Raw genomic sequence first — 12,267 nt, forward strand, 5'->3', positions numbered from 1 at the left:
GGGGAAGCATGAGCTTGGTGACTGGCTGGCTGGAGCTCCTCCACCTCCAGGTGGGTCTGGGTCTGGTGTCAGGTTTCCAGCCCACCTTGGTCTATTTGAGGTCATCTCCAGGCTGGTAGAGCCCACAGAGCTGTGACGGTGTCTCAGCACTGGACAGGCTGCAAGGGCTGAGACCTTTGGGCAGAGCCTGGCCTGTGGATGTGGCTGAGGGCTTCTGCCCCCATGGGACAGCCAGGCTGAATGCCTGTTGCTGATCACAAGCCACTAAGCCATTGTAGTGGTTACAAAGGTTTATTTCAGATTATTTTAAAAAATCAAGCAAAACCAAACCTTCTTCATGTTTGTACATCCCTGTTCTTACTCAATTGGAAAAGAAGGTGCATCCTCCTAGCTGCCTGGTGTAGGGTGATGCCAGGCTCAAATCTCAGTGCAGAGCAAAGCCCCACAGTGTGGGAGCCTGTTGGCTCTGTGCCAGCATGGCCATGTACCACAGAGCAGCAGGAACTGGGGTGTGCAGGAGTCTTTGAATGTGGCAAAGACAAGTCTAGCATAGGAACCATGGGGGTAGTGAAGGCATTATGTCTGGTTGTTGAAGTGGGACCTGTAAGCTGCCATCTTCCCACATGTGGTTGTTGCTAAGTCCTTACCCAAAGCTGAGGCCAATGGCCAAGGAGAAGACCTTACCTTCAGGAAGGTCACTGGGGTTTGTACATCAGACAGAAAGACATGAGCTTCAGGTGATGCCCAGAGCTCCCCAGGAGGCAGGGCTGATGCTCCAGGGACAGGCTAGCAAGGTTGGCGGTTGGCTATAAGGACTAGTGTAAGTAATATTCCCCATTCATACACATACACATGTAAATTAATCCTCTTGTTGCTTCGGCTCATTGGCTCAGTTCAGCTCAGCTCTGGTGGCAGAAAGATGCCCTAGCTCTGAATGTCCCATTTCCAAGCCTGCTCCAGGGTCCATCCCTGAGTAGTGCAGGGAAACATTTAAGCCCTTCTCCCACAGGGCCAGTGATCCTCTTCTTCCTTTCCCACTGCTAGAGGGCAAAGGGAAGGCAAAAGGACACAGCTAATCTTCTGGGATGGTGTCAGGTTTTGGAGGAGGACATTGAGCACTTGCCACATCCCAAGCATTCAGAGCATGGAGCCTCCAGCAGGTAGGATGGTGCTGGTCCTGCAGATATGGCCCACCCTGTCCCTGCCATCAGATTATGCTGGACTTGCTGTGCCGGAGCAGGCAGATAGCAGTCACCAGGGATGTCAGGGTGGTGACCACGAAGAGCAGGATGAGGATGACCCAGTAATTATACAGCATGCTCTTGTGGGAGGAGGGCTTCTCTGCTGGGATCATGTTGGTGAGGTTCAGCATGTAGCCCAGGGCCCAGCCAATGGAGGTTTCTCCTGCCTGTGGAAACAGCATGGCATGGTCACCATCCAGCCAGCCCAGCTGCATGGGCCTCAGGAGACCATAGAATCATGGAATCACTGAAGTTGGAAAAGACAACTAAGATCATGGAGTCCAACTAGTAACAGCAGCACTGCCAAGGCCACCACTAAACCATGTCCCCCAAGTGCCACATCCGCACATGTTCTAAATCCCTCCAGGGATGGTAACTACCCCATCCGTGGGCAGCCTGTTCCAATGCCTGACCACACTTTACATGAAGCAATTTTTCCTGAAATATAACTGAAACTTCCCCTGGCACAATTTGGGGCCATTTCCTTGTCCTGTGACATGTTAACCTGTGAGAAGAGACCAACCCTCTCCTGGCTACAATCTCCTGTCAGGGTGTTATAGAGAGTGAGAAGGTCCCTCTTGAGCTTCCTTTTCTCCAGGCTGAGTTCCCCAGCTCTTTCAGCTGTTCCTCATAAGACTTGTGTTCCAGACCCTTCTGGGACAGCTTCAGTGTCAGCCCAAGGGAGAAGAGTGTGGGGGAAGCTGCAGCCCCCTTGAGCCTCTGCTTGCCCACAGGTCCAGCCAGCCCAGGGACAGAGCAGTGACCATCTTGTGCAGAACTGGGCTCATCCCCTGGGAGTAAAACCTTGTATGCTCAGGCCAGTCCTGATCTCCTTGCACATCCCATAGCATGGCAGACAAAAGTACCTCCTGCCCTGAGGTAACTTCCCAAAAAGCCTCAGCAAACCATTGTTTGGGATGGCTGGTGTCTTGAGAGCCAAGGAAGGGCTGAAGGATGTGATCCCATGACCACCCCAATAGCCAGTTCAGCTCATTTGTTTCCATCCCCTAGGAGATCCCTCCAAAACCTGAGAGTTCCATCCTGCCCCTGTTCACTGAGATATTCCTTTATTCTGCTTTGCTCTTTTTCCATGAGGGATCATCTCTTCTGCAGGGTTCTTTGGCCTAACTCCAAAGAGATGCCATGGGATGGGGATTGATTTTGGTGCTACCCACCTTCTTCTGGAAGGCAATGTTGGGGAAGGAGTGGTTGTTGAAGCTGTAGCCTTTGGTGGTGAGCAAATACACAAATGTGCTGATGGCACAGTAATCTGGCAGCCTCTTCTCCAGCTTTGGGGCTTTCAGGAGCAGCTGGGTGGGACGCACAGAGGGAAAGAGAAGAGAGGTCAAGCCAGCAATGGCCAGGATTGTGTCTGTGGCCTGAAGCTCAGGGTGGTTACATCTGTGAGGCCAAGGCTACCCCTACCCACCTGAGCCCAGTCCCATGTAGGAGCCATCAATTGCCTTCCCCCTACTCCACTGGTGCCAGGAAACCCCATGATCTCCAAGGGCTTCTCTCAAAGCCTGGGTGATACCCCACATGAAGCAGCCCCCTTCTTCCCATGATGCCCAGGGAGCCCACCTCACTCCAGCTGGTGGCGCAGATGGTCTCTGCAGCATCCTTCAGGTCACTGGGCAGGTGCACGGGTCTTCCCATCACAGTCTGTATGAAATCCACAGTGTAGAAGAAGGCAGAGAAGGCCTGATGGAGGGAAAGAAGCAGCTGTGAGACAGGCTTGGAGTAAACTCTGATCATGAGCAGACACTCTGGCCAATGTGGTGGGCACCAACAACTGCTGTTGCAGAGCTGGAGGTCTGATTTTGCTGCCACATGATGCTGGGGAGCTGCCCGGCCCCCAGCTGAGTCACCACCCTCCTCTTAGGGGACTTACAATGAAGTTTCCTGAAACCTTCGGCTGGAAAACACCATCAAAGGAGCAGTGGGAGAAGGAGCAGTTGGTGAAATCAAAGAGCTTGCTGACATGCAGAGTGCAGAGGTTCCCATTCCCAGTGCCGACCAAGGTAACGGTGGTGTTGAGGGCAAGGCTTGGTCTCTCCTTCTCCGTGCAGGGGCTGTCATAGATGCTGCTCAGCAACAGGCTCTTGTTGTAGCCCATAGGCCAGCAGGAATGGGAGACAGTTTCTTGGTAGCGCTCAGCCTGCCAGAGGAGGGACACAGGGGGTGCATGAGCTGTGCATAGCACAGCTTCCCCAGAGCTTGAGCAGCCAGACACAGAGCAGTTGACAAAAGTGTCTCAAAATGGCTTGCAGTGTCTTGGCTCTAGCCAAGAGCTGCATCATCTAGTGGAGATAGTGGGAGAAAGCCCTGGGAACACAGGAAAGGGTTGGGGGCAAAACCCAAGTTGGCTGGTAAAGGTGTGCAGCTGGTCCAGGGCTGAGGGACAGTGTAAACACCGAGGTGAGGGGGCAGCTGTGGGGTCATGTCAGCCAGCATCCACATGAAGCACACACTGTACCTGGAGGAACTTGGAGAGCAGCCTCTTGAGGACCTGGTCCCTCCCATAGCAGAGGAAGCTGTGTGTGTACACTTTGTATGCCTGGCCATACAGTTTCAGCATCACCTCATTTCTGGGGTTTTCAATCGTGTCCCTGGTTTCAAAGGTGATCTGTGTGGAAGCACCTCCAAAGTCCATGGCCCCCAGGGTCTTCTTCTGAGGCTGGATCCATTCTCCGAGCCATCCACGCTGAGCCAAGGAGGACAAGAGCAGGCATAAGCGTATGAGGAGCTGCCCAGCCACCACAGCCATCCCACTGGATGTCACTATCCTCAGCTCACCTTGATGAAGTTCTCCAGGAGATAGTTGGCAGTGACCCAGCCAAAGACCCCTTCCTCTTCCCCTGACAGGATCTTTGCTCCCCGGAAATCAAAGGGGTGTGTCTTCAGTGTGGCTGCTACAGCTCTGAGGACAGCGTCCGACGCCTGTGGGTCCGCAATGCTGTGGGCCAAGCGAGAGGGCGGAGTGACAGATCTGTGCCACAGTGCTGCAGAGCCCTCCCTGTCCCAACGGCCCTTGAAGGCCAGCACTGCCACAGCAGGGCCCAGGAGGAGAGGTGAGCCGTTGCCTGGGTACTCATAGGCATGTCCCAAAAAACCACTAGCTAATTCCCCTTGTCTCTGCTGGAGGAGGCAGGTAGCAGGAATGAAGTGTGCTCCTCACTGCTGGGACAATGGAATCCATCCTGCCTGGGCTGAGTGAGGAGAGCACGACTGCTCCCCCGTGTGCTTTTTGAGGGGTGTTTATTCTCACTGTGTCCCATCAGGCTGGCAGTGGGTGCAAGGGATTTTCCTCCTAGCATCCAAAAATCTGGGTGGGTTATCCTGGTACTGGCCCCTCCACCAGCCCCCACTAGCACTGTGCTGGCTGTGCCCTGTAGAGTGTATCGTGCTCTGAAAGGCAGGACCACTTCTGCAAGGGACACAGCACTGGGCAGGTGGGTGGCCAAGAGCTTTGCCCAGCAAAAGGGCAACACTTCAGCCATCCTTCACCACCTCCACCCCTGCAGTGTGTAGCAAGCTGGCATGTTAGAGTGGCACAACAGGGCCCCCCTGAGCACTCACTTGAGCAGACGCATGCCAGCCGTGGCACCCAGGTAAAGTGGGGTGCCTGCATGCTTCTCCTTGGGCACATCTCTCAGGGCCTGGCTCAGGCAGTGCTCCAAGCTTGTCCCAGCCGCCAGAGGGTTTGAGCTGTAGCTGGAAATGCCAGGACCTGTGAAGAGGAAAAAGCATTGCTCCCTGCTGGTGAGGGGATGGGATGGTGCTCAGTGGGAAAATGCCTGGTGAGCAGCTTTGCCCCTTCCAGGCTGTCCAAAAGGCAGTTTTCTGTAGGCGTGGAGCCATCCAGGGTCCAGCCACATCTCTCTGCCCATGCTGCGTCCTCTACTGGCTGACAGTCTGGGAAAGGTCGATAAATGGAGAGTGAAAGACCAACCCTGGCTCCTCAATGGGCTAGGCAGGGAGCTGGATTGCTCCCTGGTGGTTCAGTACCTGGAAAAGACAAACCAAAGCATGCACAGCTGCAAGCCTTGGGGGGGTTGGGAGACATTTAGGAATAGAGCAGAATACTTTAGAACATGTCACTACACTGCTAAATACAGAGGGAGGCAGCTGGGCATGGCAGGGGCACTCACACCATGCTGCCCTGCCACAGGGATGCAACAGACACTGCCACCAGCCGCAGACCTGGCAAGCCCTTACCCTCCACATCACACATGCTGTGCTCGCTGACCACCCCGGTGTCATTCTCCTTGTCTGCAGGCCACTTGTAGATGAACATGGCGGTGTGGGAGGACCCAGCGTCCAGCACGATGCCGTACTGCAGGGGGAAGGCAGTGGGTCAGGCCTGGAGGCTGAAGGTCCCCTGGGTGCTCCAGCCCTTACCAAGGGAAGGCACTGGGGCTCAGTGCACAACCCATCCACACTCCGACCCTCAGCCCACACTCCTACCCTGTCAGTGCCCAGCAGCTCTGCAGTATCATCTGGCAGAGGCAGGCTTTGCCCAGCCCAGCCTGGCATTGCTGGGCCCACACCTGCCCAAAGAGGGCACTCCCTGGTGCGTGACTGGGAGTGGGATACTGGCCGTTCTGGAATGCTATTTGGAACAGCACAGGGACTCTAGCTTTTTGGGTAAGGGGACCCCGTTGAGTGCAGCTCGGGGGCTCTTCCCCCACTGCAGGTTACCATCACTCCTGGCTGCCTGCTGAGCCATGCTAGCCAGTCCCTGGGACTGGTGGTGGGGAGAGACACCTGAAATGGCTCCTTGGGATGCTCTTGGCCAAAGAAGGGCAGCCAGGCCCCTCATCCCTCCTGCCCTTGTATGGCTTGGCTATTCTCTGGCTATAAATAACCCTGCTCCTCCTGCCAAACAAGGTTACCCAGCTCCCAGGGAGGGGACACCATACATGCTGCCTGCAGCACCCCTGGGTGTAGCCCTCTGCCTGACCCCTGCTGCCCATGGTCTTGAGGTTGCCCATGCTGGCCCCCACTGTGCCTCCTCAGGGCTGTGAGTATGGGGGGGAAAGCAAGGCAGGACCCAGAACCACCCCAGCTGAGCATCTCTGGGGTGAATCCATCTAAGGCTTAAACCTCCTATGAGTCTCTGTCTGCTCCTGCCCTACCCAGATTCAATACAGCCAAGGGCTGGAGTAGGCAGCTCCTTTCCCTGCCCAGAAGCCACCCCAGCCCTGCCTGCCATGAGTGCCCCATGCTACCCCTGTCCCTATCACCTGGTTTTCACCAGCACAGGCAACAGAAGTGTCAAGGACACCCGAGGTCCCCACTTATGGGTAGCCTCAATTACACCATGAACCCATGGCCCTGCACCAGTGGTACCTCCTGCTCCCTCAGAGGACCATCTCACATAGGTGACCCACTCAGACTCACCCAGTGATTTGCTCATGCCCTGGGCCAAAAACTACAAGCCAGCAGAGAATCCCCCTCTGTGGCCAGGCTGGAGCAGTGGAGTAGCTTCAGCTCCTGACAAACACTGCAGAGAGGAGGAAAAAGGCTGACAACTCTGTCCAACACCTCTCCCCAGCCTCCTGGGCTGGGTGCTGGGGTGAGTGTTCCGGGCAGGCTTAGAGGGCTCTCAACACCGTCTTTGCCCAGCACATGGCATCCCAGTCTGTTCTTGACAGAGTAACCTCTGCCTTGCCTTGCCTCCCTGGGATCCCGTCACCCCTGTGCCCCCAGATGAGCAGTCACTGACCAAGCACAGGAGAGTCTGAGGAGGGTCCAGCCCTAGGGGACCCCCTCTGTCCACCTCAGTGGCACATGTGTCCACGCCCTCTGTAGTCACCATGCAGATGTCTCTGATTTGCTCGCAAGGCACTGCATTACCCCAGATATCACCTGGAGTGACACTAGCAGGAGCAGGTTGACAAGGCTGTCCGCATCAGGAAAGCATCCGTAGGTCATCCGCAAACTTGGGGCTGAGCACAGCCAAGACCCTAGGAGTACTCTCCAGTGTGGAGATGCCATGGAGGGGCTGAAGTCCACAGAGAGGGACAAGGTTAGAGACAGGGATATCTACAGGATGGCAAGGGCTGAGAGATGCTGTAGTATGAAACATAAGGATGACCTGCAGTGCCAGGGATACCTGGTGCCACCCACCAGGAGTGGGGTCAGCCTGGGAGGGGTATGCTGGGGATGCCAGACTCACCCCATGGCAGGAAGGGACATGGCCACATGGCTGGCTCTAGGGTGAGCAGGAGACCCACCACCCGTGACAAGAGGAAGGCTGTTTCCCAGGGTTTCTTCCTGCATTCAGCAGGGCTGACTTGGCTGTGCCCCACTTCCCACCCCATGGAGAGCTGGTACCAGGATGTATTCATGGGGGTACATACCTGGGGTGGAGTTGCACATGTAGAGACGCACAAATGTATGTGCACATGTGCATGCATATATGTGTGCATGTGGTCTACATGTTGCAGGAGTGTGCATGTTTGTGTGTGGGTGCATGGGCATACAAAGGTGTGTGCAACTTTAGGTGTGGATGCTTACACGTGGGTGTGCACAGGTGAGGTGTGCATGCACATAGGTGTGCCAGTGTGTGTGCACATGGGTGCACGTGTCTGTGCACACAGGCATTTAGGAGGGGTGTGTGCAGAGGTGTGCGTGGGCACACATACCACATTGCGTGCCCAGGGAAGTGCAGGCAATGAGAGGCAGCACAGAGCCTACACCCAGAGTAAGCCCCACGCAGACATGACATGTTGGGGTGACAGCTGGGGCAGGATGCAGAACTGGCTGCATATGTGGGCACATCCTAGTGCCCTTTGCTGCCAACACCTGTGAGTCGGGGTTTGGGGTATCTCCTCTTGGACCCCCAGCGCATTACCACCAGGTGTGGAGTGGTGGGTGAGGCGCATCCCGTGGGTCCCCCAGCCTTGGCAGTGGCAGCAGCAGCGCTTGGCCTGGCTGAGGTGAGGTCCTGCAACACGATGGTGCTGCCTCTGCAGAGAGTGCCCGGTGAACTGCTACCACAGTTCACCCCACAGCCACCCCAGCAGGAGAGGAGTCACCGCAGCCTCGTGCCAGCCCCTCCTGAGGGCCTGGGATTTGGCACCCCAGCTTGTCCCTGTGGAGAAGACATCCTTGCCTGGGAGTGGTAAGCAGTGGTGAGAATCGTGCGCATGGTCCACGAAGGCACCGAGGCAGACGTGGGCAGCCTAGTATGTTCCCAGTGATGAAGAAATGTCATCTCCTCCAGTCTCAAGGGTACCTCATGCCTCCAGCATTCACACAGAAATCCTGAATGGGATAACCTACAGTGGTGTGCAATGGTGCCAGCCCCTAGCCCCAGATCCTGTCCCTGTCTTAGCTTCTGTCCCTGCCTAGAGCCTGGGCATGGGCATCGGAGCCACTGCATTCCCCAGAGCAGAGAGTGCTGCTGTGTGGGTCTGAGTCACGGCTGAGCCATGGACATGGGCAGGTAGGCTCCAGGGGCCCTACAGGTGGGAAGCCCCAGGAGGGAGGATAAAAGCCCACCCCGAAAGTGATTTGCAGTGTAAGTGCGGCCCTCAGCTCTGCCAACTGAGCTGCCCTGTGCCTGCTAACAAGTACACTGCAAATGAGGGCTGGGGAGACACAGGGGTGCCCTGGCGCGCTCCCACACCAGCACCTGGCTCCCATCACCCCTCTCATCTGCCTTGCCATGTTTGCCTACTGGCACCCAGGGCTTTGGCAGGGCCTCATGCATGAGAGACAGTCCCCACCACCAGCATCTCCTGGTAGCACACAGACCCTGGTGATGCTGCAGGCAGGGGGGACACAGAGGGGTCTCCATTGTGGCTCCACACTGGGACAGTTTTCCAATGCCAGCCCTATCTCTGCTGCCTCCTAGGTCACTCATGGTTCCAAGGGCTCTGCCCCAATGCAACATCACTCAGGCCAGCCCCATTCAGGGCTGCTCAGTCCTGAAGCCCCTGCAGAGGGGCCACAGAAGACAGTCATGTTCCCAAAGGCCATGCATGAGTAGTGCTTGGGGCTCCTGATCAGTGTATGGCTCTGCCCAGAGGCGGATGCAGATGGGGACATTGAGAATGCCCCATGTGCTGCTGCCTGGCACTGTGCTCCATGGCCATGCCCAGGACTTCAGCCCCCATCCCACAGCCCCTCCAGGCTGTCCCATGTCGCTTGAGGGGCTCATCCCTGGCCTCCCACCGTTCTGCCTTTCTGAAGGGTGGTGAGGTCATGCAGCACTCAGGTTTGCAGTGAGATGTGGCAGGTTTCCTTCCTGCTGCAGTAGCCACAGCAGCCATAGGACATAGAAATTGCCAGAGATACTTTGCCAAAAGAAGAAAGAAAAGGGCTGTCAAGAGCAGGACACAGCTCAGGGCAGTCAGGCCATAACCTCCACTGCAGACCCATGAGGGGAGGATCAGTCCCTCAGCAGCAAGATAATGAATCCAGGGTGGTTTTAGGGCTATATTCCATGCAAAGGAGCTGGAAAGGGAAAATGTGGAGCTGTAGTTTGGCAATGAACAGCACTATCCAGCAGCTAATGTGGACTGACTCAGCAAGGACCATATCTTGTCCAGGCCATCAGATGTGCCCAGGGTCTCCCATAGCAGGACTGACCTCTAAAACACAAGGGCATCTTTTGGGCTGAGTTAAAATAACACAAAGTACTGCATTGTCACAACAGCACTGGACTTTGTGTGAAAGCAAGTCCTCAGCACCTTCCTGGTGCCAGCCTCATGGGAACAGGCACTGCTGGACACCGAAGCACACACCATGCTGGACCTCATTGCTCTTGGCATATCCAGGAGCACTGAGTGCCTGGGCCAGGCCTTGTGCAGAGCAGGGTCAGGACCCAGGTGGGTGTTCAGGAATGCTTGGTCCCAAACTGCAGCAGTGCCTGCAGACTAGAAGGTGCTAGCATTCAGAGGGAGAAAAAGCATCCAAAAGGCACAAGAAAAAAGTTTCTGGGAATTAATTTGGTTTAAAACCAAAGGTCCATCTTGGAACCAGGGAGAAGAAAGGCTTTCCAGGCTGATCCAAGTGCTACATATGGGGGTCTTGGTACCGATCTAATTCCTTCATATTCCAAAAGATAAAATCCACTTTGAAACCAGCTCAGTGCACTGCCCAAGATGGCCCAGCATGTGGTAACAGGTGGACAAAACAGGTGTCACAGAGAGGGAGTTAAAAATTAGTAGTTATACTAAGAGCAAAAAGGGTCATCTTGGCTAAGCCTGCTTGTCTTCATTACATCTGACAAACCCAGAGAGAAGGCAGCAGCACATCTGGCATGCAGGCTGGCTCAGAAAGTTTCCAAGTAAATTGCTTGGGATGAGAAAACGGGGTTTTAGATGAAATACTTTTCAGGACAAGAGCCTGGGACTATTTTAAAACAAAAGACTTGTCCTACAAAAGGAGTGCTTGGCCAAAAAGAAATTGTTCAGGAATGTCTTTCATCATCCGAATTTACGACAAAAAAGGGGGGGAAAGCAGCTTGTATTCAAAGGAAAGTGCATTTGTCACCCAGCAGCACCGGCTCAGGCAATGCAGTGGAGCCCGGGGAGATGCTGGGGTGCGCAAGGAAGCCCTGGCCCAGGCAGAGCGGCGGCAGATGCTGACTCGGCTGCTCTGACCTGGGGGGCCGCTATCTTTCAGTGTGTCCAGCGGATTCCCCTCCCAAAGCGCACGTCCCAAGGCACAACGCATGGACGGCCGAGGGTCCCGCAGCCGGCGGGTGCCGCAGCGGAGATGCCACGCAGTGGGTCTCGCTACTGGGGCAGCTCCGTCCCTGCGCACCCGGCGGGGGCTGCTCCCTGCGACCCTCCCCGCCCATGAGGGATCCCTCAGCCCTGGCGCCTCCCGTGACGCTGGGGATCCTCGGATGCCGGCGTCTCTCCCCCAGCAGTATTCCCGCACACCGACGTGCCCACGGCGGCTGCCCCAGCCCCCGGCAGCCCAGCACCTCCCGGTGCCCGCCGCCCCTCCGCGCCCACTTCCACCGCGCCGCCCCGCTCACCTTGAAGCCGGGCGGGCCCCGTGTGTCCCCAGAACCGAGGAGGAGGAGGAGGATGCCCAGCAGGCAGCCGAGGGCCAGAAGCAGGAGCAGGGCGGCCAGGCGGCGGGCCATGGCGGAGCCGGGCAGGTGAGCGGCTCGGCAGCGGCGGCGGTGGCTCCTGCCGCTCCTCCTCCCCCGCCTCCTCCTCGCCCGCCTCTCCCGGCTGAGTCACCGCCGCCCCGGCCCACCCGGGCGGGACACCGGGCTCCGTGGCACTGCCGGGGCGGCCCGGGCTGCGAGTCCTGCGGCTGCCCCGGACCCGCACTCAGATCTTCCTGCCCCCTCCGCCCCGCGAGCAGACCGATCTGCCTCCCCCAGGCACGGTTCTTATGCCCAGGATCAGCCCCAGCCCGGCCCCTCAGGCACCGCCCCGGCCCTAGAATCGGCTTTGTCCCTCGAGCATCACCGTTACCGAGAGGGCTCAGCCCAATCTTGCCCCTCATCCCTGGGCACAGCCCGTGTCCTTGGGATGGAGGGGTGGGGCCCCATCTACCCCTCCGGGCAAGGTCCTTGACCCCAGGCTCAACCCCATCCTGCCCCCTCCCTAGGGCTTAGCCCTTAGATGGGTTCAGTGGGATGAGGGAACATCCTGAGATACAGAAAAGTTCCAAGAACCTCTCATCTACAATGATTAACAGCTGTGGTTGCGTTCCTGCTTTTAATCATCACAAGAACTTCGTGACAGCCCTGAGGAGCCCAGATGTATATTGAGGCTGTTTTCAATAAGGTCACAAGTGAATAATGTGATGCATTTGCATAGTGAGCAGTGAGCCAAAGGAGGTTTAGTTCCTTCCTCTGAGAAGGATATTTGCAGCTTGCATACACAGTGGGATACAACAGGGAACAAAATAATAAACAAGGAGAGAAGCTGGAGTCAGCTCCTAGAGCAGCTGAGTTGCAGGCTGCGGGTCACAGCCTCACACTGATGGTGTGAGCTGACGCTCTTCATGTCTCTCTCCTCAATACTTTCTTGAAGAAAGGAGCTTT

At 56.5% G+C, this 12,267-nt stretch overlaps 1 protein-coding gene across 1 annotated transcript; it reads right to left on the reverse strand.

Moving 5' to 3' along the window:
* Positions 1–272: 272 nt before the first annotated feature.
* On the reverse strand, positions 273–11,563 carry ENTPD2 (ectonucleoside triphosphate diphosphohydrolase 2). Its single transcript, XM_064727792.1, has 9 exons — positions 11,242–11,563; positions 5,460–5,577; positions 4,821–4,971; positions 4,038–4,197; positions 3,718–3,945; positions 3,133–3,399; positions 2,823–2,942; positions 2,417–2,551; positions 273–1,408 (listed from the first exon to the last, which is right to left on the reverse strand). Exons 1-9 carry the CDS (start codon positions 11,350–11,352, stop codon positions 1,208–1,210), a joined length of 1,491 nt encoding a protein of 496 aa, XP_064583862.1. The 5' UTR covers positions 11,353–11,563; the 3' UTR covers positions 273–1,207.
* Between the last annotated feature and the right edge of the window lie 704 nt (positions 11,564–12,267).

This window comes from Zonotrichia leucophrys, chromosome 17 (assembly GCF_028769735.1).
Source record: "Zonotrichia leucophrys gambelii isolate GWCS_2022_RI chromosome 17, RI_Zleu_2.0, whole genome shotgun sequence".
NCBI classification, from domain to species: domain Eukaryota; kingdom Metazoa; phylum Chordata; class Aves; order Passeriformes; family Passerellidae; genus Zonotrichia; species Zonotrichia leucophrys.

Bases quoted from the DNA above. Each gene is read 5' to 3' on its own strand.
- ENTPD2 (XM_064727792.1), bottom strand. From the start codon at position 11,352: ATGGCCCGCCGCCTGGCCGCCCTGCTCCTGCTTCTGGCCCTCGGCTGC. The intron at 4,198-4,820 runs GTGAGTGCTCAG...CTTGGCCCACAG, and splicing joins GCTGGCATGCGTCTGCTCAA to CATTGCGGACCCACAGGCGT. The intron at 3,400-3,717 runs GTACAGTGTGTG...CTCCTCTGGCAG, and splicing joins TGCTCTCCAAGTTCCTCCAG to GCTGAGCGCTACCAAGAAAC.